Below are 27,443 nucleotides of genomic sequence, written 5' to 3' on the forward strand. Positions count from 1 at the left end.
TACAGTGAATTATAAGTGAAATAATCTTTCTGTTAACAATTGTTGGAAATATGCCTTGTGTCATGCACAAAGTAGATGTCCTAACCGACTTGCCAAAACTATAGTTTGTTAACAAGAAATTTGTGGAGTGGTTGAAAAATGAGTTTTATTGACTCCAACCTATGTGTATGTAAACTTCAGACTTCAACTGTATGATCCAGATACCTACATCACATCTTACACCCTGGGGTTCGACACTTCCCCTACACCTCCACCACACCACGTCTTGGAGGATGTATATTGGTGTAGAGTAAAGTTCCCCTAGAAGCTGATCCTGTGTCAGTGTTCTCTTTTCCCGACTAATGGTTAAGGTGATGATTTGGTGATGGGAAGCTGATCCTAGAACTGTACCTAGGGGAAACTTCATCCCGGAGTTTTAACACTACCACACCACGTCTTAAGAATGTATATTCATGCATTCATGGTTGTTCATTATTATTACATGTTGTGATATCCATTTGGTATAACTGGAATCCATCCTTGTGGTGTAAATATGTCCTGAGAAGTTCATCCATATGTCAACTAATGTCATCCTTATGTCAACTAATGTCATCTGTATGTCATCTGTATGTCAACTAATGTCATCTGTATGTCAACTAATGTCATCCTTATGTCAACTAATGTCATCTGTATGTCAACTAATGTCAACTCTATGTCAACTAATGTCATCCTTATGTCAACTAATTTCATCTGTATGTCAACTAATGTCAACTGTATGTCAACTAATGTCATCCTTATGTCAACTAATGTCATCTGTATGTCATCTGTATGTCAACTAATGTCATCTGTATGTCAACTAATGTCATCCTTATGTCAACTAATGTCATCTGTATGTCAACTAATGTCATCCTTATGTCAACTAATGTCATCCTTATGTCAACTAATGTCATTTGTATGTCAACTAATGTCAACTGTATGTCAACTAATGTCAACTGTATGTCAACTAATGTCATCCTTATGTCAACTAATGTCATCTGTATGTTAACTAATGTCATCTGTATGTCATCTACAGTATATGTCATATGGCAAAGTTCATCCAAATACAATTGTGACCATTTAAAAAAGAATTTAAGTGTCTTATTGGCCGTTTGACCAAAGCATGCACGAGGACACACAAACAAGACAACGCTGCTCCGTTGATGAAAATATTACCGCTTAAGAAGAGCTGACCATACTTACTGTAGATTGCTGTTTTAATTACAATGCCAAAGGAATATGTATACTTGTTTTGTTGGCTGTGTTGGGTTATACTGTATGTGTCCCAAACGGGACCCTCTTCCCTACATTGAACACTACGGGCCCTGGTCAAAAGTAGTGCACTATGTAGGGAAGAGGGTCCTGTTTGGGACAAGGCCTGTGTATATTGACATGTATTACAGCCTACTGTACTGTTTATCGTTGTATTATAAAATCTCGCAATTAAAGGGTTGGGACCAATCCAAACGTACAGTTAAATTGAAAATTCACTTAGTCAGGTTAGGATTTACTCCTGAATCTAGAATTATACGGCTGTGTATTTTGTTTTCTATGTTATTTTTATTTGATTTATTGCAAAAAATCTTTTTGTAAAAAAACATGTGAGACGAGTACCATAATTAATAATACTATTTCAACTACCGTGTGTTCCGAGTCGTGTGTGTGTGTTCATGAGTTGTTGTGATTTATATTGTCATTTAGCGTAACTAATAGTTAGGTAAACAGAGCGGAAATGAAGAATAGCGAGAGAGACTGTGTGTGTGTGTGTGTGTGTGTGTGTGTAATACACTGAACAAAAATATTACCACAACATGCAACAATTTCAAAGATTTGACTGAGTTACAGTTCATATAAGAAAATCAGTCAATTGAAATTAATTCATGAGGCCCTAATCTATGGATTTCACATACAGATATGCATCTGTTGGTTACATACACTACATTACCAAAAGTATGGGGACACCTGCTTGTCGAACGTCTCAATCCAAAATCATGGGCATTGATATGGAGTTGGTCCTCCCCTTTGCCGCTATTACAGCCTCCACTCTTCTGGGAAGGCTTTTCACTGGAACATTGCTGCAGGGACTTGCTTCCATTCAGCCACAAGCATTAGTGAGGTTGGGCACTGATGTTGGGCGATTAGGCCTGGCTCGCAGTCAGCATTCCAATTCATCACAAAGGTGTTCAATAGGGTTGAGGTCAGGGCTCTGTGCAGGCCAGTCAGGTTCTTCCACACCGTTCTCGACAAACCATTTCTGTATGAACCTTGCTTTGTGCATGGGGGCATTGTCATGCTGAAACAGGAAAGGGCCTTCCCAAAACTGTTACCACAAAGTTGGAAGCACAGAATCATCTAGAATGTTTGCTGTAGTGTTAAGCTTTCCCTTCACTGGAACTAAGGGGCCCAAACCATGAAAAACAGCCCCAGACCATTAATCCTCCACCAAACTTTATAGTTGGCACTATGCATTCGCGCAGGTAGCGTTCTCCTAGCATCCGTCAAATTTTTTATTTTTTATTTATTTTACCTTTATTTAACCAGGTAGGCAAGTTGAGAACAAGTTCTCATTTACAATTGCGACCTGGCCAAGATAAAGCAAAGCAGTTCGACAGATACAACGACACAGAGTTACACATGGAGTAAAACAAACATACAGTCAATAATACAGTATAAACAAGTCTATATACAATGTGAGCAAATGAGGTGAGAAGGGAGGTAAAGGCAAAAAAGGCCATGGTGGCAAAGTAAATACAATATAGCAAGTAAAACACTGGAATGGTAGTTTTGCAATGGAAGAATGTGCAAAGTAGAAATAAAAATAATGGGGTGCAAAGGAGCAAAATAAATAAATAAATTAAAATTAAATACAGTTGGGAAAGAGGTAGTTGTTTGGGCTAAATTATAGGTGGGCTATGTACAGGTGCAGTAATCTGTGAGCTGCTCTGACAGTTGGTGCTTAAAGCTAGTGAGGGAGATAAGTGTTTCCAGTTTCAGAGATTTTTGTAGTTCGTTCCAGTCATTGGCAGCAGAGAACTGGAAGGAGAGGCGGCCAAAGAAAGAATTGGTTTTGGGGGTGACTAGAGAGATATACCTGCTGGAGCGTGTGCTACAGGTGGGAGATGCTATGGTGACCAGCGAGCTGAGATAAGGGGGACTTTACCTAGCAGGGTCTTGTAGATGACATGGAGCCAGTGGGTTTGGCGACGAGTATGAAGCGAGGGCCAGCCAACGAGAGCGTACAGGTCGCAATGGTGGGTAGTATATGGGGCTTTGGTGACAAAACGGATTGCACTGTGATAGACTGCATCCAATTTGTTGAGTAGGGTATTGGAGGCTATTTTGTAAATGACATCGCCAAAGTCGAGGATTGGTAGGATGGTCAGTTTTACAAGGGTATGTTTGGCAGCATGAGTGAAGGATGCTTTGTTGCGAAATAGGAAGCCAATTCTAGATTTAACTTTGGATTGGAGATGTTTGATATGGGTCTGGAAGGAGAGTTTACAGTCTAACCAGACACCTAAGTATTTGTAGTTGTCCACGTATTCTAAGTCAGAGCCGTCCAGAGTAGTGATGTTGGACAGGCTGGTAGGTGCAGGTAGCGATCGGTTGAAGAGCATGCATTTAGTTTTACTTGTATTTAAGAGCAATTGGAGGCCACGGAAGGAGAGTTGTATGGCATTGAAGCTTGCCGGGAGGGTTGTTAACACAGTGTCCAAAGAAGGGCCGGAAGTATACAGAAATCTAGATTTGTCCGTCCGACTGCCAGGTGGTAAAGCGTGATTCATCACTCCAGAGAACGCGTTTCTACTGCTCCAGAGTCCAATGGCGGCGAGCTTTACACCACCCAATGCCGACGCTTGGCATTGCACATGGTGATCTTTGGCTAATCGGCCATGGAAACCCATTTCATGAAGCTCCCGATTTAACAGTTCTTGTACCGACGTTGCTTCCAGAGGCAGTTTGGAACTCGGTAGTGAATGTTACAACCGAGGACAGCTGATTTTTACATGCTTCAGCACTCGGCGGTCCCGTTCTGTGAACTTGTGTGGCCTACCACTTCACGGCCGAGCCGTTGTTGCTCCTAGACATTTCCACTTTACAATAGCAACACTTACCGTTGACCGGAGCAGCTTTTGCAGGGCAGAAATATGACAATCTGACTTGTTGGAAAGGTGGCATCCCATGATGGTACCACGTTGAAAGTCACTGAGCTCTTCAGTAAGGCCCTTCTACTGCCCGTGTTTGTCTATGAAGATTGCACAGTTGTGTGCTCAATTTTATACACCTGTCAGCAACGAGTGTGGCTGAAATAGCCAAATCTGCTAATTTGAAGGGGGGGTGTGGCTCAGAAAACCAGTCAGTATCTGGTGTGACCAGCATTTGCCTCATGCAGCGCAACACATAGACTTGATCAGGCTGTTGATTGTGTTACAGTGGGGCAAAAAAGTATTTAGTCAGCCACCAATTGTGCAAGTTCTCCCACTTAAAAAGATGAGAGAGGCCTGTAATTTTCATCATAGGTACACTTCAACTATGACAGACAAAATGAGAAGAAAAAAATCCAGAAAATCACAGTGTAGGATTTTTATGAATTAATTTGCAAATTATGGTGGAAAATAAGTATTTGGTCACCTACAAACAAGCAAGATTTCTGGCTCTCACAGACCTGTAACTTCTTCTTTAAGAGGCTCCTCTGTCCTCCACCCGTTACCTGTATTAATGGCACCTGTTTGAACTTGTTATCAGTATAAAAGACACCTGTCCACAACCTCAAACAGTCACACTCCAAACTCAACTATGGCCAAGACCAAAGAACTGTCAAAGGACACCAGAAACAACATTGTAGACCTGCACCAGGCTGGGAAGACAATCTGCAATAGGTAAGCAGCTTGGTTTGAAGAAATCAACTGTGGGAGCAATTATTAGGAAATGGAAGACATACAAGACCACTGATAATCTCCCTCGATCTGGGGCTCAACGCAAGATCTCACCCCGTGGGGTCAAAATGATCACAAGAACGGTGAGCAAAAATCCCAGAACCACACGGGGGACCTAGTGAATGACCTGCAGAGAGCTGGGACCAAAGTAACAAAGCCTACCATCAGTAACACACTACGCCGCCAGGGACTCAAATCCTGCAGTGCCAGACGTGTCCCCCTGCTTAAGCCAGTACATGTCCAGGCCCGTCTGAAGTTTGCTAGAGAGCATTTGGATGATCCAGAAGAAGATTGGGTGAATGTCAGATGAAACCAAAATAGAACTTTTTGGTAAAAACTCAACTGGTCGTGTTTGGAGGACATCATGCTTTGGGGCTGTTTTTCTGCAAAGGGACCAGGACGACTGATCCATGTAAAGGAAAAAATGAATGGGGCCATGTATCGTGAGATTTTGAGTGAAAACCTCCTTCCATCAGCAAGGGCATTGAAGATGAAACGTGGCTGAGTCTTTCAGCATGACAATGATCCCAAACACACCGCCAGGGCAACGAAGGAGTGGCTTCGTAAGAAGCATTTCAAGGTCCTGGAGTGGCCTAGCCAGTCTCCAGATCTCAACCCCATAGAAAATCTTTGGAGGGAGTTGAAAGTCCGTGTTGCCCAGCAACAGCTCCAAAACATCACTGCTCTAGAGGAGATCTGCATGGAGGAATGGGCCAAAATACCAGCAACAGTGTGTGAAAACCTTATGAAGACTTACAGAAAACGTTTGACCTCTGTCATTGCCAACAAAGGGTATATAACAAAGTATTGAGATACACATTTGTTATTGACCAAATACTTATTTTCCACCATAATTTGCAAATAAATTCATTAAAAATCCTACAATGTGATTTTCTGGATTTTTTTTCCCTCATTTTGTCTGTCATAGTTGAAGTGTACCTATGATGAAAATTACAGGCCTCTCTCATCTTTTTAAGTGGGAGAACTTGCACAATTGGTGGCTGACTAAATACTTTTTTGCCCCACTGTATGTAGAACGTTGTCCCACTCCTCTTCAAATGGCTGTGCGAAGTTGCTGGATGTTGTTGGGAACTGGAGCATCCCAAACATGCTTAATGGGTAACATGTATGGTATGCAGGCCATGGAAGAATTGGGGAATTTTTAGCTTCCGGGTATTATGTACAGACCCTTGCGACATGGGGCACATGCATTATCATGCTGAAACATGAGGTGATGGCAGCGGATGAATGGCACAACAATGGGCCTCAGGATAGGCCAATGGGCCTTTCCATCTCTGCGTTCAAATTGCCATCATTACAATTAAATTGTGATTGTTGTCTGTAACTTTTGCCTGCCCATACAATAACCCCACCATGGGGCACTCTGTTCACAAAGTTGACATCAGTAAACTGCTCGTCCACACAACGCCATACACGCTGTTTGCCATCTGCCCGGTACAGTTGAAACTGGGATTCATCCGTGAAGAGCACACTTCTCCAGCGTGCCAGCGGCCATCAAAGGTGAGCATTTGCCCATTGAAGTCGGTTATGACGCCGAACTGCATTCAGGTCAAGACCCTAGTGAGGAAGACGAGCACACAGATGATCTTCCCTGAGATGGGAAAATCATTATTATCTGGCAACAGCTCTGGTGGACATTCCTGGAGGCAGCATGCCAATTGCACGCTCCCTCAAAACTTGAGACAGCTGTGGCATTGTGTTGTCACAAAATTGCACCATTTAGTGGCCTTTTCTTGTCCCCAGCACAAGTTGCACCTGTGTAATAATAATCATGCTGTTTAATCAGCTTCTTGATATGCCACTCCTGTCAGGTGGATGGATTATCTTGGCAAAGGAGAAATGCTCACTAACAGGGATGTAACCTATGATAGTTGTATCATCTTTAGATCCTCGCCTCTGTCAACATTTCGAATGGATATTAACATCTCTGTTCATGAAACCACTGCCATGTGCATTTTAGAATGGTGTTTTCCCGTAAAAATGCATTCTGGAACATTTGTGCGTTGGTCTTCCACCGTGTTCACATTGCTGCGCCTAGAATGTGAAGAAATAACAGTTGATCAACATTTTTAAACATTCTGATCTGTTCCATCAGCCTTATTAATTGATTCGGTCTATACCTCCCACTACACTATTTTGATAATGCATCGTGGGGATTAAGAAGTGAGAATACGCAATGCCCATGAAAGAGTACCTCGAGTACGCCTTCAACTAGTGGTGTCAGCTAATACAGGACTAGGAAAGGCCTAGTGCACTACTTTTTGCGAGGGAAGTATTTTGTATTAATATTTGTTTTAATTCAACACCTCTACTTCCCACAGCTATGGAATCACTATTAGTGTAGCAGGGAGTAGCTTCCAACAGTTGCCCCGTTTCTGCCTGACTAGAGAAAGAGGTGAAGAAAGAAGGGAAAAGACAAATGAAAGAATGCCCCCCCCTTGGACTAGTTTGACTCTGCAAGGCAGAAAAATATTTTTGTTTTCCTAAATGTGGGTGGGGGAGGGTAACGGGAGGGAGAAACAGCTGATTATACTTCCACCGACACAGGCATGATGAACCTGACACACACTCTCTTTTTCTCTCCGTCTCTCTTTCCTCTCCTTCATCCATCTATCATACAAGCCTTAATGAAACCCTTATAAACATCGGTCTGCTATGAGGGGGTTGTGGAAAGGAAGTGGTCTGACCTAACTCAGGAGGGAGGGAAAGAAAAATAAAGAGGGAGAGACTACAAAGAAGAAGGCACCAACTCGACTACGGAAGAAGAGGCCTAAAATCCCCACAAGGTGTCCCTATTTCGCGCTCACGTGCAGTAAGAACGGGAATCAACAGTTGTGTTGGTAGGCAACTGCACAGAAGTTATTGTAAGTACAGTATTTTAGTTCCCTTATGGAAAAGTTATCATGTTATTATATTCGGTGAGTTCATATTCAATACAGTAGAATAGGATATTGAGGGGGGTATTCAGTATGATAAATGTGCTTTGCCAACAGTTGCTTGTTTGTTGTAAACGGGGTAGGTCAGAAGAACAGATAAGTTGAAAGTTGATCCTTTTAGCGGACCTGGGGATCACCGATAACCTGCTCTGTGCCACTAACACGGTTTCTTCAGCTGGTAGCTTGAAACTGTCACGTCAACATCAGTCGGTGTCATGTTCATTAGAAACCAAACAGAATGAAACGGGGAGGGATTTAGCTGAACATGTCCGAAACGTTTATTTTCAGTTACAAAACGTTTTGTTACATTTAAAAACGGTGTGCTCTAGGCTATGACCTGAGCTGTCTGAACAAAAGACATACAAACAACCAACGGGAACAACTTCTATTCCCAAAGAAGATGACATAGGTTTATGGCAAGCACTGAACATTCTGCATATGTTTTGAATCTTAACTTGTAAGAACTGAAGCGTCGTTTTCCGTAGACGTAGGATTACAAAGAAACCAACAACTTCAAACAATTACAAAGAAACAAACAACTTCAAGTTCGCATGAACGTTTGCTACGTTGCGGAACGGGTTGTACTCGACACGTTCCACCAAAACGTGATTGTACATTATTGAACTTTTGATGTACGGTTTGTCCCGTTTTGGTGGGTGTGACGCGGTGTCTTGAAGCGACGAGTGACGTGATTAACACTGCAGTGGCCATGCTGACCAGCCAGCAGCTGACAGCGTTCCCCAACCACTCCCAGTTTTTCAAACGATTGTTTAGTGCTACAAAAGCGAACGCAAAAACATACTGAACGCAGACCAGGAAATGTAGTCATTTGTCTACTGTCAACAGAAATAATTAATCAATCGTTGTCACAACTTGGCTAAGCGCACACATACAAAGGTATTGCTGTGATTGTATTTCGTGTAGGGAATGTCAATTTAGTAAAATAGAGTAGCCTAGAATTGACCATAATATAACCCGATCCGGGGGGATTACCATACAATATTAACACTAGCCTAAACGGTAAAGCGTTTAAACTGTGTGACAATAATCAGCTGTTGCAGACAATGTTACACATGCAGCAACAGCACTTAGCTTACTGTATCCGCTTATCAGTTGATCATGTGTCTAGAGTTACATTGTAACTTGCTTACTGACTCATTCACGAATGTTGGTACATCAGCAGTTACAAAGTAGCAGCAGCAGCCAGACGTGTGAGAAGCTACGTATAGATAGATAGATTTTGGTCTCCTGTGAAGTTTAGCCTACTCCGTTATAAGGTAAACGTGTAACATATGTTACCAGTTTCAGGGATGGAACGTTGTTGTTCGTTAGAAAAGTGGAGAGTGTGTGTGGATAATCGATTATCGCGTTGTGTTTTGTTATCGTTTGCATTTTTTACGACCCACCAGTGTTTGTCTTCAGCATAGGATATCAAGAAATCTATTGATTGAGCTAAATGTTTTGACTTCTCTATAGCGATATATAGGGCATTGGGTTGCAATTGCTAAATACGTCCCGACAACTACATTTGTGTAAAGGGGAAGTAGCCTACGATATGTCAAACCGTATTTAACTTCGTTCTCTTGTCTGGTGAACTAGACATTAGTCAAGCCGGGGAGAACAGTTGTAGCGAGATTGCCTTGGAAAAACAATGATAATGTTTCGATATTGGAAGAATTTATATAGAAAATACACATCGAATAACGACCGAGGTATATGCAACTTTAAATAAATACTTATGGAGATGTTAATTGAAAGAAACGTATAATCGAAACATTTTTTTTACTCCATTTATAGGCGCTAGAATGGACAACGCTGGGTTTTGCAACGAGACCTATGAAAGCCTTCACAACCCGGCTAGCGATGATGAGTTGGTCGATATAGCTGGAGCCACGCTTGATTTCTCCAGCACGGAGGACGTGCCACCTCTAGACCCCGAATACGGCTCAGGTACGCGCCTACACTACCGGGGGAGAGAACTAGACGCTATGAAATGATATTAGGGGAGTCATTGCTGTGTCTGTTTGTGAGTTACAACTGTTTGTATTTTGGGTCTTCTCGAGTGGGGTTAATTCAAGACATGACAGTTGTCTACAGAGACTACTTTGATAAACTATCGCCCTCATGTAGCACAGCTGCATGGTTCTTCATTCAAATCCATGTGTAATCTATCTAATCTCTGACAGTAGCCTAACGCTGCCTGGATACTGGTGATTCTTTGATGATGTCACAGCCCCTATTAAGCCTTATTTGAAACGTGTCTTTCTGTGGTCAGGCCAGGGCTCATATCCATAAAGCATCTCACTCCGAATAGGACTGCTGATCAAATTTTCTTGGTCACGTACACATGATTAGAAGATGTTATTGCGAGTGTAGCGAAATGCTAGGATCAGTGAACGGGACGGGGTGTGTACCTAACATAGCAGGCATAAAATAAACTCCTGGAACTAGGTCCCCCACTTTCTGGGCTACATTCAATACCTTTTTGCTTTCTGGAACATTTAATTGAAAGGAAACGGTGCTGTACTGAACGGCCAGTTTTAAAAAAAGAAAAACGTGGAGAGGTTGGGGAATGGTGTCCACAAGGCCACTGCCCCATAAATCAGCACTCCCACTCGGAGGCTTTGTGGATAGTACCCATGTGTCTGGTCTGTGGTCAGATTCTAACCCTTTCACCCCACTCATTCACAGAGAAGCTTCTCTCCACTATGTAGTATTGTCTTCTGTCCTCACATGGAATCATTTGGTGTCTTCTGTCCTCACATGGAATCATTTGGTGTCTTCTGTCCTCACATGGAATCATTTGGTGTCTTCTGTCCTCACATGGAATCATTTAGTGTCTTCTGTCCTCACATGGAATCATTTAGTGTCTTCTGTCCTCACATGGAATCATTTAGTGTCTTCTGTCCTCACATGAATCATTTGGTGTCTTCTGTCCTCATATGAATCATTTGGTGTCTTCTGTCCTCACATGAATCATTTGATGTCTTCTGTCCTCACATGGAATCATTTGATGTCTTCTGTCCTCACATGGAATCATTTGGTGTCTTCTGTCCTCACATGAATCATTTGGTGTCTTCTGTCCTCACATGAATCATTTGGTGTCTTCTGTCCTTACATGAATCATTTGGTGTCTTCTGTCCTCACATGAATCATTTGGTGTCTTCTGCCCTCACATGGAATCATTTGGTGTCTTCTGCCCTCACATGGAATCATTTGGTGTCTTCTGCCCTCACATGGAATCATTTGGTGTCTTCTGTCCTCACATGGAATCATTTGGTGTCTTCTGTCCTCACATGGAATCATTTGGTGTCTTCTGTCCTCACATGGAATCATTTGGTGTCTTCTGTCCTCACATGGAATCATTTGGTGTCTTCTGTCCTCACATGGAATCATTTGGTGTCTTCTGTCCTCACATGGAATCATTTGGTGTCTTCTGTCCTCACATGGAATCATTTGGTGTCTTCTGTCCTCACATGGAATCATTTGGTGTCTTCTGTCCTCACATGGAATCATTTGGTGTCTTCTGTCCTCACATGGAATCATTTGGTGTCTTCTGTCCTCACATGGAATCATTTGGTGTCTTCTGTCCTCACATGGAATCATTTGGTGTCTTCTGTCCTCACATGGAATCATTTGGTGTCTTCTGTCCTCACATGGAATCATTTGGTATCTTCTGTCCTCACATGAATCATTTGGTGTCTTCTGTCCTTAGTATTTCCAATATATATTCCTAATAACATAATATATTCCTTGCTCTCTGATATGTAAATGTCCAATTTAAGCTGCTCTTTAATTAAACTTCATACTCCTTTGGAATAAATGTAGCCTAGCGACAGCTCCCCTATCACCCGTCTGTTACCGTGGTAATTGTCAGTCAATAATTACACCAGATTACGCTGTTACAAGACCAAGACTAAATGTTGATTTCCACGGGGTCAGGTGAGGGGGAAGGTTGGAGAGAGAGATGGTGAGGGGGACAGAGGCAGACCGATAGAGGGGGAGTTTAATGCAGCACTTTTTCTCTCTCTATTAAACTCAATTCAACATGCTTTATTATTGGCATGAAATAAGTATATATTTGTGTTGCCAAAGCAGCATTTTGAACTGTGCGATTTGTGGCCTTCTCATTCATCTAAGCCTGTACAAATCACCCTCCTTCCTTCCTCAGTTCAGCATGACCTCCCCTCTTACGACATCTCTTACTGGAACCTACCCCCTCCCCTACCCTCCCCTTGTTTCTCTGGGATCCTGACTAACACATTGGACTCGTTTCATTTTAGGGTCTACAGGCTGTTATATGAGGAAAATGTAGTCATCACCATATTTCTTACTCCTGTCCATTTATAGATCTGTGAACACCGACTGTAAAGGGCCTAGAAAGCAAGGGGCTGGTCTACCAAGAATCAAAATGAAACTGAGCCAGGCAACCCCAAGAGCCTCCCCCACGTCTCACTTTTGTCACAGCTCATTGGGTCACACAGCCCATGTCACACAGCAGCCATTACGCAAAACCCCAGCCTTAATCAATTAGAAGCTATTTCCCAAGGCCCTTGGCCTATCAGAAACTGTTTTCCAAGCCCCTCAACCTATCACAGGCTGGTTCCCAAGCCCCTCTCACCAACACACTTGCTATACTATGAGTATGTTTTCCAGAGTAGGGCAGTGTCTCCCAGTTAGTATTAGCCAGAGTGTGGCTGGTGGATTCCCAGTGAGATGGATTGGGAGTCTTGGGGACAGAAAGCGTATGAGAACCTTTTGATGGAAGGGAGTAAGATTAAGGACCCTGTCTTTCAAAGATAATTCATAAAAATCCAAATAACTTCACAAATCTTCATTGTAAAGTGTTTAAAACACTGTTTCCCATGCTGAATTAATGAACATGCGCCCGTGGAACGGTCGTTAAGACACTAACAGCTTACAGACGGTAGGCAATTAAGGTCACAGTTATGAAAAAACTTAGGACTGTAAAGAGGCCTTTCTACTGACTCTTCAAAACACCAAAAGAAAGATGTCCAAGGTCCCTGTTCATCTGCGTGAACGTGCCTTAGACATGCTGCAAGGAGGCATGAGGACTGCAGATGTGGCCAGGGCAATAAATTGCAGTGTCTGTACTGTGAGACGCCTAAGACGGCGCTACAGGGAGACAGGGCGGACAGCTGATTGTCCTCGCAGTGGCAGACACCTGTAAAAACACCTGCACAGGATTGGTACATCTGAATATCACACCTAGGGGACAGGTACAGGATGGCAACAACAACTGCCAGGAATGCACAATCCTTCCATCAGTGCTCAGATTGTCCACAATAGGCTGAGAGAGGCTGGACTGAGGGCCTGTTGTAAGGCAGTTGACATCACCGGCAACATCGCCGCCTATGGGCACAAACCCACCAGACAGGACTGGCAAAAAGTGCTCTTCACTGACGAGTCACGGTTTTGTCTCACCAGGGGTGATGGTCAGATTCACATTTATCGTCAAAGGAATGAGCGTTACACCGAGGCCTGTACTCTGGAGCGGGATCGATTTGGAGGTGGAGGGTCCGTCATGGTCTGGGGCGGTGTGTCACAGCATCATCGGACTGAACTTGTCATTGCAGGCAATCTCAACGCTGTGCGTTACAGGGAAGACATCCTCCTCCCTCATGTGGTACCCTTCCTGCAGGCTCATCCTGACATGACCCTCCAGCATGACAATGCCACCAGCCAGACTGCTCGTTCGGTGCGTGATTTCCTGCAATGCAGGAATGTCAGTGTTCTGCCATGGCCAGCGACGAGCCCGGATCTCAGTTTCCCCCAAGAAATATCTGGGAACTTGCAGGTGTCTTGGTGGAAGGGTTCAAGTTTGCTGAAAATAAATGCAGATGACAGTGAGAGGACGTTTCTTTTTTTTTTTTGCTGAGTTTATTCTTGTTTAGGCCCTTAGCTTTGGCATCTAGGTCAGTTGGACGCTAATTCTCATTTGTTACTTCCTTGGCTAGTTTCTCGGCTAGTTGCTCTGTTCTACCTGACTGGAGCTTGTAGAAAAGGCAGTTTATTCTTGTTTAGGCCCTTAGTTTTGGCATCTAGGTCAGTTGGACGCTAATTCTCATTTGTTACTTCCTTGGCTAGTTTCTCGGCTAGTTGCTCTGTTCTACCTGACTGGAGCTTGTAGAAAAGGCAGTTTTATTCTTCAGTCACATGTTTTCCTAAAGTGGACAAATAAGAATTACAGTAGTACGCATGACTTGGGCGGTGTCCCAAATGGAAGCCGACTCCGTGATTCGTGCACTACATTTGACTAGAACCCTGTGGCTTCACTTGTAACCAGGTCCACTACCTAGTGTTACTAAAAGGCGATACAGTGTCAGTTGAGACTTGATCCTGTTTTGTGAGAGGTGTAAAATAAAAAGGATAATTTTCTAACTAAAATGTGATCTTACTGCCTTACATACTGACCACATCGCTCGCGCTCCATCGCCCGTATGTTCGATTTTTGTCCACCCACACCAGATGCGATCAGGACACGCAGGTTGAAATATCATAACGAACTACGAAGAAACTATATTAATTTGGGTACAGGTCGAAATGCATTAAACATTTATGGCAATTTAGCTAGCTAGCTTGCTGTTGCTTGCTAATTTGTCCCGGGATAAAAACATTGGGTTGTTATTTTACCTGAAATGCACAAGATCCTCTAATCCGACCATTAATCCACAAATTAAAGGGTACACTGAGTTTGTTTTCTCGCCATCTCTCCTCCTTCAGGCTTCTTCTTCTTTGGACTTATACCTCACACAAATTATCAATGAACCTACCAGGTACAACCCCAAATCCGTAAACACGGGCACCCTCATAGATATCATCCTAATCAACTTGCCCTCAAAATACACCTCTGCTGTTTTCAACCAAGATCTCAGCGATCACTGCCTCATTGCCTGCATCTGTAATGGGTCTGCGGTCAAACAACCACCCCTCATGACTGTCAAACGCTCCCTAAAACACTTCAGCGAACAGGCCTTTCTAATCGACCTGGCCCAGGTATCCTGGAAGGATATTGACCTCATCCCATCAGTAGAGGATGCCTGGGTATTCTTTAAAAGTGCCTTCCTCACCATCTTAAATAAGCATGCCCCATTCAAAAGATGTAGAACCAGGAACAGATATAGCCCTTGGTTCTCTCCAGACCTGACTGCCCTGGACCAGCACAAAACATCCTGTGGTGTTCTGCATTAGCATCGAATAGCCCCTGTGATATGCAACTTTTCAGGGAAGTTAGGAAACAATATACACAGGCAGTTAGGAAGGCTAAGGCTAGCTTTTTCAAACAGAAATTTGCATCCTGTAGCACAAACTCGAAAGTTCTGGGACACTGAAGTCCATGGAGAATAAGAGCACCTCCTCACAGCTGCCCACTGCACTGAGGCTAGGAAACACTGTCACCACCGATAAATACACTATAATTGAGAATTTCAACAAGCATTTTTCTACGGCTGGCCATGCAATCTGGTTTCAGAGCTGGTCATGGGTGCACCTCAGCTACGCTCAAGGTTCTAAACGATATCATAACAGTCATCGATAAGAAACATTACTGTGCAGCCGCATTCATCGACCAGGCCAAGGCTTTCGACTCTGTCGGTCACCACATTCTTATCGGCAGACTCAACCGCCTTGGTTTCTCAAATGACTGCCTTGCCTAGTTCACCAACTACTTCTCTGATGGAGTTCAGTGTGTCAAATCGGAGGGCCTGTTGTCCGGACCTCTGACGGTCTCTATGGGAGTGCCACAGGGTTCAATTCTCGGGCCGACTCTCTTCTCTGTATACAGCAATGATGTCGCTCTTGCTGCTGGTGATTCTCTGATCTACCTCTACGCAGACGACACCATTCTGTAAACCTCTGGCCCTTCTTTGGACACTGTGTTAACAAACCTCTAGACGAGCTTCAATGCCATACAACTCCTTCCGTGGCCTCCAACTGCTCTTAAATGCAAGTAAAACTAAATGCATTCTCTTCAACCGCTCGCTGCCCACACCTGCCTGCCCATCCAGCATCACTACTCTGCACAGTTCTGCCCTAGAACTACAAATACCTAGGTGTCTGGCTAGACTGTAAACTCTCCTTCCAGACTCGCATTAAGCATTTCCAATCCAAAATTAAATCTAGAATCGGCTTCCTATTTCGCAACAAAGCATCCTTCACTCATGCTTCCAAATATACCCTCGTAAAACTGACCATCCTACCGATCCTCGACTTTGGCGATGTCATTTACAAAATAGCCTCCAACAATCTACTCAACAAAATGGATGCAGTCTATCACAGTGCCATCTGTTTTGTCACCAAAGCCCCATATACTACCCACCACTGCGACCTGTATGCTCTCGTTGGCTGGCCCTCACTTCATACTTGTCGCCAAACCTGGAGCCAGTGGGTTATCTACAAGTCTCTGCTAGGTAAAGCCCCGCCTTATCTCAGCTCACTGGTCACGATAGCAACACCCACCCGTAGCATGCGCTCCAGCAGGTATATCTCAACTGGTCACCCCCAAAGCCAATTTCTCCTTTGGCTGCCTTTCCTTCCAGTTCTCTGCTGCCAATGACTGGAACGATCTGCAAAAATCTCTGAAGCTGGAGACTCATATCTCCATCACTAGCTTTAAGCACCAGCTGTCAGAGCAGATCACTGCACCTGTACATAGCCCATCTGTAAATATCCCATCCAACTACCTCCTCCCCATACTGTATTTATTTATCTTGCTCCTTTGCACCCCATTATCTCAACTTTTACATTCATATATATTCTGCACATCTACCATTCCAGTGTTTAATTGCTATATTGTAATTACTTTTCCACCATGGCCTATTTATTGCCTTACCTCCCTTATCCTACCTCATTTGCACATACTGTATATAGACTTTTTCTACTTTTATTATTGACTGTATGTTTTGTTTATTCCATGTGTAACTCTGTATGTGTTGAACTGCTTTGCTTTATCTTGGCCAGATTGCAGTGGCAAATGAGTACTTGTTCTCAACTGGCTTACCTGGTTAAATAAAGGTGAAATAAAATAATAAATGGTGGTTGGCAACCAACTTTAACCTGCGGAACCCTGTTCCGCTAGCGGAACCCCTCGCCAACAGCCAATGAAATTGCAGGGCGCCAAATACAAATCAACAGAAATCTCATAAATCAAATTTCTCAAACATACAAGTATTAGGCACCATTTTAAAGATACAATTCTCATTAATCCAGCCACAGTGTCTGATTTCAAAAATGCTTTACAGCGAAAGCTCTACAAACGATTATTGTAGGTCACCACCAAGTCACAGAAAAACCCACCCATTTTTCCAGCCAGAGAGGAGTCACAAAAAGCACAAATGGAGATAAAATGCATCACTAACCTGATCTTCATCAGATGACACTCATAGGACTTCATGTTACACAATACATGTATGTTTTGTTCGATAAAGTGCATATTTATATCCAAAAATCTCATTTTACATTGGTGTGTTATGTTCAGTAGTTCCAAAACATGCAGTGATTTTGCAGAGAGCCACATCAATTCACAGAAATACTCATTAGATATGTTGATGAAAATTCAATTGTTATGCATGGAATTTTAGATCCACTTCTCCTTAATGCAACCGTTGTGTCAGATTTATAAAAACACTTTACGGAAAAAGCATAATCTGAGTACAGCGCTCCGAGCCCAAAACAGCCAAACGAAATATCCGCCATGTTGCGCAGTCAACATTAGTCAGAAATAGCATTATAAATATTCACTTACCTTTCATGATCTTCATCAGAATGCACTCCCAGGAATCCCAGTTCCACAATAAATGTTTGACAAAGTTCATAATTTATGTCCATATACTTTATGTCCACAAACCTACCGTTTGGTAAACAAATCGAAACGAGGGTGCAACTTTCAGCGGAAAGGTCGGACAAATTCCTAAAAGTTATATTACTGGTCGTACAAACATATCAAACTAAGTATAGAATCAATCTTTAGGATGTTTTTATCATAAATGTTCAATAATGTTCCAACCGGAGAATTCCATTGTCTGTAGAAAAGCAATGGAACGAGAGCCACCTCTCATGTGAATGCGTGTGACTGATATCGAGGCTGCTGCCAGTCCTCTGACTCATTCCCCTCTCATTCGGCCCCACTTCACAGTAGAAGCCTCAAACAAGTTTCTAAAGATGGTTGACATCTAGTGGAAGCCTTAGGAAGTGCAACAACCAATATCCCACTGTAACTTCAATAGGGTCTGAGTTTAAAAACTACAAACCTCAGATTTCCCACTTCCTGTTTGGATTTTTTCTCAGGTTTTTGCCTGCCATATGAGTTATACTCACAGACATCATTCAAACAATTTTAGAAACTTCAGAGTGTCTTCTATCCAATACTACTACTAATAATATGCATATATTATCATCTGGGACTGAGTAGGAGGCAGTTCACTCTGGGCATGTCAGTCGCTCTTCATCCAGATGTGAAAATGCTGCCCCCTATCCCAAAGGAGTTTCAAGGTGCTTTACCACCTCCGACTGGACTTGCAGCGTGTCACAAATAGAACCACGTTTTATTTTAGCGCCGAGCCACGCAGACGTTCGCCAGCGGTGTTGGTGCAATGATTGAATAACATGAATGTGTACATTTATTTAGCAAACGCTCGCACACTGGCTGTGTGGTCTTCATGTTTTAGAATAATTGCCTGAAATGGTTGTTTCCAATAATATTTGTCCCCATTACACAACTGCATAATTGTATTTTATTATGTCTTATCAGTAGTGGTACATAGATTGCATATTGCTACCATTTACAGTCCATTATCCACCCATCTCGTGTGTGTGTGCGCGCGCGCTGGAGGTCCGGAGTCCATGTGAGTCACTGCTGCACTGAGTTTTTTTTAGGTTGTTGCAATGAGATGAATTGTTAATTTTTAAACTTCTCTTCTGTCAGCTGATTCAGCATACTGAGCTGATGTTACTGAGGAGCTTTATCACTCAACTCATTGGGGCTGTTTCCCCGAAACACATTTCTATTGAGGCTCAGTCTGTGCCGGGGAAACAGGCCTGTAGAGTTTCACTTCAAGTTAGAATCATTAACACAAATTAGTTTATCTTTATTTTTTAAGGTCGTGTGTGTGTGTGTGTGTGTGTGTGTGTGTGTTTGCTCATCTGTGGTCCTGGACTGAGCTGTGGCTTTCCTATAACCTAGATTTTGGGTTTCAGATCAGCTATTTTAAAACTGTGGGTTGAAGCAGAGGCTGCTGTGATGCAGGTCTTCTGCTGGGTAGCCCTTCATCTGGTGTGTGTGCAAGCATGGTATTTGATTTCAGGTACTGTAGGTGTCTCTTCCTTCAGCTAACCTCCTGTAAAGATGCCAACCAGGCAGACAGACATACTTTCTCTTCCCTTTGGAAACCAGCCAGGCGTGTCCTGTCATCACCTGAGATAGTTGAAGCCCACAGTGACAATAGAACCACAGTGTGTTTCCATCTCCAGACCCTCACCTCCTCACGTTGTTTAGCTGCAACCTACTTTTCTTCAGTCTCATTGTGAATTGATCATAGATTTGACACGTTTTTGTTCATCTTTATTACAGTAGAATCAGGTTGTAGATGAGGTATGTTCCAGAAGGTAATACCCATGGACAGTGTTGAGCCCTATGCTTTATACAGTGTCTTCAGAAAGTATTCAGACCCCTTTACTTTCTCCACATTTTTGTTATGTTACAGCCTTATTCTAAAATTGATTAAATACATTTTCCCCCCCTCATCAATCTACACACAATACCCCACAATGACATCACAATACCCCACAATGACATCACAATACCCCACAATGACAAAGCGAAGACAGGTTTTTAGAAATGTTTGCAAATGTATTAAAAATAGTAAACATTTACCTCTAGAGAAGACTGTGAGAAACTCCCCAAATACAGGTGTGCCAATAAGACTCCAGGCTGTAATCGCTGCCTAAGGTGCTTTAGCAAAGTACTGAGTAAAGGGTCTGAATACTTATGGAAATGTCATATTTCAGTTTAAAATTGTATACATTTGCAAAAAATGTCTACAAACTGTTTTTTTGCTTTGTCATTATGGGGTATTTTAGAATTAAGGCTATGTAACAGAATGTGGAAAAAGTCCAGGGGTCTGAATACTTTCCAAATGTACTGTTGAAAGGAATACAGCCCTGTCTGTCCACTATAGGTTCATTCCATGGCCTGAACGTTTTGTTTAGATTCCTAGACAGGAAGTATATAGACAGCACAAAATAGACCGTAAAATAAACATGTGAACACAGTGCATTCAGAAAGTATTCTCATACCCTTTTGACTTATTCTATGATGACAAACTGAAAACATGTTTTACAAATTGACTGAAAATGAAAAACATTTCCATAAGTGTTCCCACCCCTGAGTCACTACCTGTTAGGACCTGGACCTGTTAGGATCACCTTTGACAGTGATTACAGCTGTGAATCTTTCTGGGTATGTCTCTAAGAGCTTTACATGCCTTGAATATACAATATTTGCATATTATTCTTTAAAAAAACATTTTCTGTGAAGGTGGTTGTTGGTCATTGCTAATCAGCCATGTTCAGGTCTTGCCATAGACTTTCTAGCAGATTTAAGTCAACTGTAACTAGGCCTCTCAGGAACATTTCAATGTTGTCTTGGTAAGCAACTCCAGTGTATATTTGGCCTTGTGTTTTAGGTTATTGTTCTGCTGAAAGGTGAATTTGTCTCCTAGTGTCTGTTGGAAAGCAGATTGAACCAGGTTTTCCTCTAGAATTTTTGCCTGTGTTTAGCTCTATTTTTTTTAACTGCCTAGTCCTTGTTGATGACAAGCATACCCATGACATGATGCAGCCAACTCCATGCTTGAAAATATGAAGAGTGGTACTCAGGGATGTGTTGGATTTGCCCTAAACATAATGCTTTTTATTCAGGACATATTCAGGACATAAAGTTAATTTTTTTGCAAAATATTTTACTTTAGTGACTTATTGCAAAACAGGATGCATGTTTTGGAATATTTTTATTCTGTACAGGCTTCCTCCTTTTCACTCTAATTTAGGTCTGTATTGTGTAGTAACTACAAGGTTGTTGATCCATCCTCAATTTTCTCCCATCACAGCCATTAAACTCTGTAGCTGTTTTAAAGTCAACATTGGCCTCATGGTCAAATCCATGAGCAGTTTCCTTCCTCTCCGGCAACTGAGTTAGGAAGGACGCCTGTATCTGTGTAGTGACTGGGTGTATTGATACACCATCCAAAGTGTAATTAATAACTTCAGCATGCTCAAAGGGATATTCAAAATCTGCTTTTGTTTTATTTTTACCTTTCTACCAATAGGTGCTCTTCTTTGCGAGGCATTGGAAACCTGCTCTGGTCTTTGTGGTTGAATCTGTGTTTGAAATCCACTGCCCAACTGGGGTACCTTATACTTCTCTATATGTGTGGGGAACAGAGACCACTGCCCAACTGAGAGGTACCTTATACTTCTCTATATGTGTGGGGAACAGAGACCACTGCCCAACTGAGAGGTACCTTATACTTCTCTATATGTGTGGGGAACAGAGACCACTGCCCAACTGAGAGGTACCTTATACTTCTCTATATGTGTGGGGAACAGAGACCACTGCCCAACTGAGAGGTACCTTATACTTCTCTATATGTGTGGGGAACAGAGACCACTGCCCAACTGAGAGGTACCTTATACTTCTATATGTGTGGGGAACAGAGACCACTGCCCAACTGAGAGGTAAAATCATGTTGGGGAACAGAGACCACTGCCCAACTGAGAGGTACCTTATACTTCTCTATATGTGTGGGGAACAGAGACCACTGCCCAACTGAGAGGTACCTTATACTTGTCTATATGTGGGGGGAACAGAGACCACTGCCCAACTGAGAGGTACCTTATACTTCTCTATATGTGTGGGGAACAGAGACCACTGCCCAACTGAGAGGTACCTTATACTTCTCTATATGTGTGGGGAACAGAGACCACTGCCCAACTGAGAGGTACCTTATACTTCTCTATATGTGTGGGGAACAGAGACCACTGCCCAACTGAGAGGTACCTTATACTTCTCTATATGTGTGGGGAAAAGAGATGAGGTAGTAATTTAAAAAATCATGTTAAACACTATTATTGCAAACCGAGTGAGTCCATGCAACTTATTATGTGACTGGTTAAGCACATTGAGTACATTTTTAATCCTGAATGTATTTAGGCTTGTCATAACAAAGGGGTTGGATACGTATTGACACGCGTTTCAGCCATACATTTTTACTCCTGAATGTATTTAGGCTTGTCATAACAAAGGGGTTGGATACGTATTGACACGCGTTTCAGCCATACATTTTTACTCCTGAATGTATTTAGGCTTGTCATAACAAAGGGTTTGGATACATATTGACACGCGTTTCAGCCGTACATTTTTACTCCTGAATGTATTTAGGCTTGTCATAACAAAGGGGTTGGATACGTATTGACACGCGTTTCAGCCATACATTTTTACTCCTGAATGTATTTAGGCTTGTCATAACAAAGGGGTTGGATACGTATTGACACGCGTTTCAGCCATACATTTTTACTCCTGAATGTATTTAGGCTTGTCATAACAAAGGGGTTGGATACGTATTGACACGCGTTTCAGCCATACATTTTTACTCCTGAATGTATTTAGGCTTGTCATAACAAAGGGTTTGGATACATATTGACACGCGTTTCAGCCGTACATTTTTACTCCTGAATGTATTTAGGCTTGTCATAACAAAGGGGTTGGATACGTATTGACACGCGTTTCAGCCGTACATTTTTACTCCTGAATGTATTTAGGCTTGTCATAACAAAGGGGTTGGATACGTATTGACACGCGTTTCAGCCATACATTTTTACTCCTGAATGTATTTAGGCTTGTCATAACAAAGGGGTTGGATACGTATTGACACGCGTTTCAGCCATACATTTTTACTCCTGAATGTATTTAGGCTTGTCATAACAAAGGGGTTGGATACGTATTGACACGCGTTTCAGCCATACATTTTACTCCTGAATGTATTTAGGCTTGTCATAACAAAGGGGTTGGATACGTATTGACACGCGTTTCAGCCATACATTTTTACTCCTGAATGTATTTAGGCTCGTCATAACAAAGGGGTTGGATACGTATTGACACGCGTTTCAGCCATACATTTTTACTCCTGAATGTATTTAGGCTTGTCATAACAAAGGGGTTGGATACGTATTGACACGCGTTTCAGCCATACATTTTTACTCCTGAATGTATTTAGGCTCGTCATAACAAAGGGGTTGGATACGTATTGACACGCGTTTCAGCCATACATTTTTACTCCTGAATGTATTTAGGCTTGTCATAACAAAGGGGTTGGATACGTATTGACACGCGTTTCAGCCATACATTTTTACTCCTGAATGTATTTAGGCTTGTCATAACAAAGGGTTGGATACGTATTGACACACGTTTCAGCCATACATTTTTACTCCTGAATGTATTTAGGCTTGTCATAACAAAGGGGTTGGATACGTATTGACACGCGTTTCAGCCGTACATTTTTACTCCTGAATGTATTTAGGCTTGTCATAACAAAGGGTTGGATACGTATTGACACGCGTTTCAGCCATACATTTTTACTCCTGAATGTATTTAGGCTTGTCATAACAAAGGGGTTGGATACGTATTGACACACGTTTCAGCCATACATTTTTACTCCTGAATGTATTTAGGCTTGTCATAACAAAGGGGTTGGATACGTATTGACACACGTTTCAGCCATACATTTTGTGTTCAATTTCTAAAAAGACAGTTGAAGTCTGTTCTTCAGGCTGTAACACATTAAAAGTCATAGTGTACTTTCTGAAGTGCACTAGTTTTGACCCAGAGCCCTATGGGTCCTGGTCAGAAGTAGTGCACTATAAAGGGAATAGGCTGCCATGACTTCCACTCTGTGGACTGACGATGGTGGTGTTGTTTTCAGTGGAGTAACCACTGTGCTTTCACCAGGGACCGTATTGTTTCGCACAACAAGCTGAAATCGGGCTGCATCCTGTGTCACTTCCTGTTGCCGTTAGAGAGATGTTGATTAGAGTTGTTGTTGTGGTTATTGTCGCGGGCGCTAACTCTGTTTCAAATGGCACTCTGTTCTTCAAAAGGGCTGTGGTTTAAAGAGAATCTCCTCGATGCCTCCTCTAAACCCATTGGAGGAGAAGGTCAGAGGGGTGGGACCTCTGGCTTTCTCATCCAGTGGGTTTTGAGAAGGAGGTGAGTGTCCCGTAGGGAATAGGGTACCGTTTGGGACACATCCTCTGCCTGTCTATGGTTTGGAGTTTTTGTGTCTAAGGTCAATCACACACATGTTATTTTAATAATGTATGTAGTATTGTTTTCAAAGGCGTTATTGATCTGAGTACAAAACACATTATTTTCTAATAATGTTCTTTCACATTTTATTTAGTTGGTAACTGGTGTGTGTGTGTGTGTGGGTGTGTGTTAACAAATCCCTCTCTCTCTCCCTCCAAGGCTACGGTAATACCGGATACTCTAATGGTATGACCGGTAACGGGGTGCTGATGGACCTACTAGACGAGCCGGTACCGGGGGTAGGGACCTACGAAGACTTCAATACCATCGATTGGGTCAGAGAGAAGAGCAAGGACCGCGACCGCCACAGAGAGGTGGGTTCACTCAATTCATATTTCATTGGTTCCTCACAGCCATCTTCTCAACACTCATTGGACAAGGAAGCCCATAGCCCTTCCCCTCTGACCTTCTCCAATGAGTGCTGGGAAGGAGGCGAGGAGAGACAATGAGTTGAGGAAGAGACTTTTTATTTAAATTACATTTAACCAGGTTAGTCTCACTGAGATTAAAATCTATTTTACAATAGATACCTGGCCAATATAGCAGCACTTGAAGTGTGACACATTTACAACACAAAACAGTTTTAAGGACATCAATTTCATTGAAACAGGTGAGATGCTTTGGGACGGTGTCGTGCATCTAGGTGAAAACATTGACCACCGTAGTTTTAACCCTCGCTATGAACTCATCCGAAGAGACAAGTGTCTGTAATTTAATGTCCTTTTGTAGCTTCTTCCAGCTCGACACGGGCCTTAGACACAGTCAACAAAACACTCAGTTGTCATTTGTCCACTGGATAATATCGGTTAAATGGGATCTGTCTCATCAGTATGGCATTAGGAATGAAAATGTACCAATGACTTTGTCTCCTAAGAGCTAAGGAAGGCCGGCCTGTGTCATGTTGCCATGGTCACTACAGTAACCGTAGCTGACCTTAGAGGAAATAAGGGTGATGGCCTAATCTACAAGGCCTTTGCATAAGAGGAAACATGAAAACTGACTCCCTCTCTTCTCCAGATCACCAGTAAGAGTGAGCAGTCTACCTGGGCCCTGCTCCACAGCATCAGTGATGCCTTCTCCGGCTGGCTCCTCATGCTGCTCATAGGACTCTTGTCAGGTGCGTGTGACTCTCTCATCGTCCTATCACTCTTCCTATACAGTAGAATATTCCTATTTGTTCCACTCTCTTTCTCAAACTCTATCCCCTCTTTCATCTCCCTCTCTTTTTCTCTATCCCCTCGCTCGCTCTCCTCTCTGTGCTCGCTCGCTCTCTCTCCTCTCTGTCCTCGCTCGCTCGCTCTCTCTCCTCTCTGTCCTCGCTCGCTCTCCTCTCTGTCCTCGCTCCAGGTGCTCTAGCAGGCTGTATAGACATCTCGGCTCACTGGTTAACAGACCTGAAGGAGGGTGTGTGTCTGTCTGGCTTCTGGTTCAACCATGAACACTGCTGCTGGGGCTCTAACCAAACCACCTTTCAAGAGAGGGACAAGTGTCCACAGTGGCAGAGCTGGGCTGAACTGCTGGGTGGTAGCTCAGAGGTGAGGAGGGGGGAGAAGTCGGGAGGGGTGTGTGTGTGTGTAAGCATTTGTTGATCATTGAAAAATAACAATATTTGAGTTTCTACTTTTTTTGTGATGCCATTCACAATGGCTTAGTGAATTTTCAGTTGTGTGTGAGCTCCCTCTGGTGGTTGAGACACCTTACCTGGTGTCTACTCACCATGACCAGATTACAGTACTGTTCAACCCTGTCTTTCCTCTGTGTCCTGTAGGGGGCGGCAGTGTACATAGTCAACAACCTGATGCTCTGTTTTCTACTGTATCTATACCTAACCCTGTCATTCCTCTGTGTGTCCTGTAGGGGGCAGCAGCGTACATAGTCAACTACTTGATGTTCATGTTGTGCGCTCTACTGTTCTCCTTCCTGGCTGTCATTCTGGTCCGGGCCTTCGCACCTTACGCCTGTGGATCAGGAATACCAGAGGTGAACACAGACACACATTCAGCCTTTAGCTCAGTGGGCTAACTAACACAGTTTGGTTCAGACAAACAGACACATTCAGCCTTTAGCTCAGTGGGCTAACTAACACAGTTTTGGTTCAGACAGACAGACACATTCAGCCTTTAGCTCAGTGGGCTAACTAACACAGTTTTGGTTCAGACAGACACATTCAGCCTTTAGCTCAGTGGGCTAACTAACACAGTTTTGGTTCAGACAGACACATTCAGCCTTTAGCTCAGTGGGCTAACTAACACAGTTTTGGTTCAGACAGACACATTCAGCCTTTAGCTCAGTGGGCTAACTAACACAGTTTTGGTTCAGACAGACAGACACCTTCAGCCTTTAGCTCAGTGGGCTAACTAACACAGTTTTGGTTCAGACAGACAGACACATTCAGCCTTTAGCTCAGTGGGCTAACTAACACAGTTTTGGTTCAGACAGACAGACACATTCAGCCTTTAGCTCAGTGGGCTAACTAACACAGTTTTGGTTCAGACAGACAGACACATTCAGCCTTTAGCTCAGTGGGCTAACTAACACAGTTTTGGTTCAGACAGAGACACTGTCAGATATGACAAAAGACTGAAGCTTTTTTCTGAAAGAATATTTGTTTGTCTCTCCTGGCCTTTTTCAGTCTCATTGAAGTGCGTCCAATTCTTTTGAACCTTTAGAAATTCAGACCCAGTTTTACTTCCATAAACAAACCCAGAGCGCTAAGACGGCTCAAGGAGATATTTCAGAAAAATACAAAAACAAATTAAAAACAATTGGGATACAAAAAATGGATGCAGATGTGTGATTTACATCAATTAAAGCACAATGATACGTGACAGCCGTTTTGAAGTGACTAATACCTCACCAAAAAAATCAATACTTCTCTTTGAAAACGTACTCTGACATATCAACATGAACATTTTGCTTTGAATTTCAGAAACTCACTTATTTATTTATTTAGTACAATTTTCGAAATGTAATCACTACCAGGTGTTTAAAGCCATACCGTGATCGCTCTTGTCTGTATTTTTTAGAAAATGGCATCCTATCCTCTGTAAAAATCCACTAGGACACTGGAATCGAGGCCGTTTGGGATGCGGCCAGTTTGTTTAGGAGTGAAGACCATATCTGTGTTATTGGGGTCGTCACTGACCTCTTGTCCTT

At 42.8% G+C, this 27,443-nt stretch overlaps 1 protein-coding gene across 7 annotated transcripts in view; it reads left to right on the top strand.

The window, feature by feature from the left end:
• The first annotated feature begins 7,603 nt into the window (after positions 1 to 7,603).
• The window catches only part of LOC112236788 (H(+)/Cl(-) exchange transporter 5), a 50,026-nt gene continuing 30,186 nt past the window's right edge, over positions 7,604 to 27,443 (top strand). For 4 of the 7 annotated variants that reach the window (XR_006084258.1, XM_042328092.1, XM_042328093.1 and 1 more), the window contains exons 1-6: positions 9,212 to 9,621; positions 9,707 to 9,859; positions 24,447 to 24,601; positions 25,305 to 25,404; positions 25,635 to 25,822; positions 26,145 to 26,267. Coding sequence is in view for 6 of the 7 variants with exons in the window: in XM_042328092.1 (XP_042184026.1) it covers positions 9,561 to 9,621; positions 9,707 to 9,859; positions 24,447 to 24,601; positions 25,305 to 25,404; positions 25,635 to 25,822; positions 26,145 to 26,267 (780 nt within the window). In the remaining variant the exon portion in view is untranslated. Of the gene's footprint in view, positions 7,838 to 8,703; positions 8,807 to 8,986; positions 9,187 to 9,211; positions 9,622 to 9,706; positions 9,860 to 24,446; positions 24,602 to 25,304; positions 25,405 to 25,634; positions 25,823 to 26,144; positions 26,268 to 27,443 lie in introns of those variants that run through there. The other 3 variants (XM_042328096.1, XM_042328095.1, XM_042328094.1) reach the window with 3 other exon arrangements.

The sequence above is a fragment of the Oncorhynchus tshawytscha genome, linkage group LG10 (assembly GCF_018296145.1).
Source record: "Oncorhynchus tshawytscha isolate Ot180627B linkage group LG10, Otsh_v2.0, whole genome shotgun sequence".
In the NCBI taxonomy this organism is placed as follows: domain Eukaryota; kingdom Metazoa; phylum Chordata; class Actinopteri; order Salmoniformes; family Salmonidae; genus Oncorhynchus; species Oncorhynchus tshawytscha.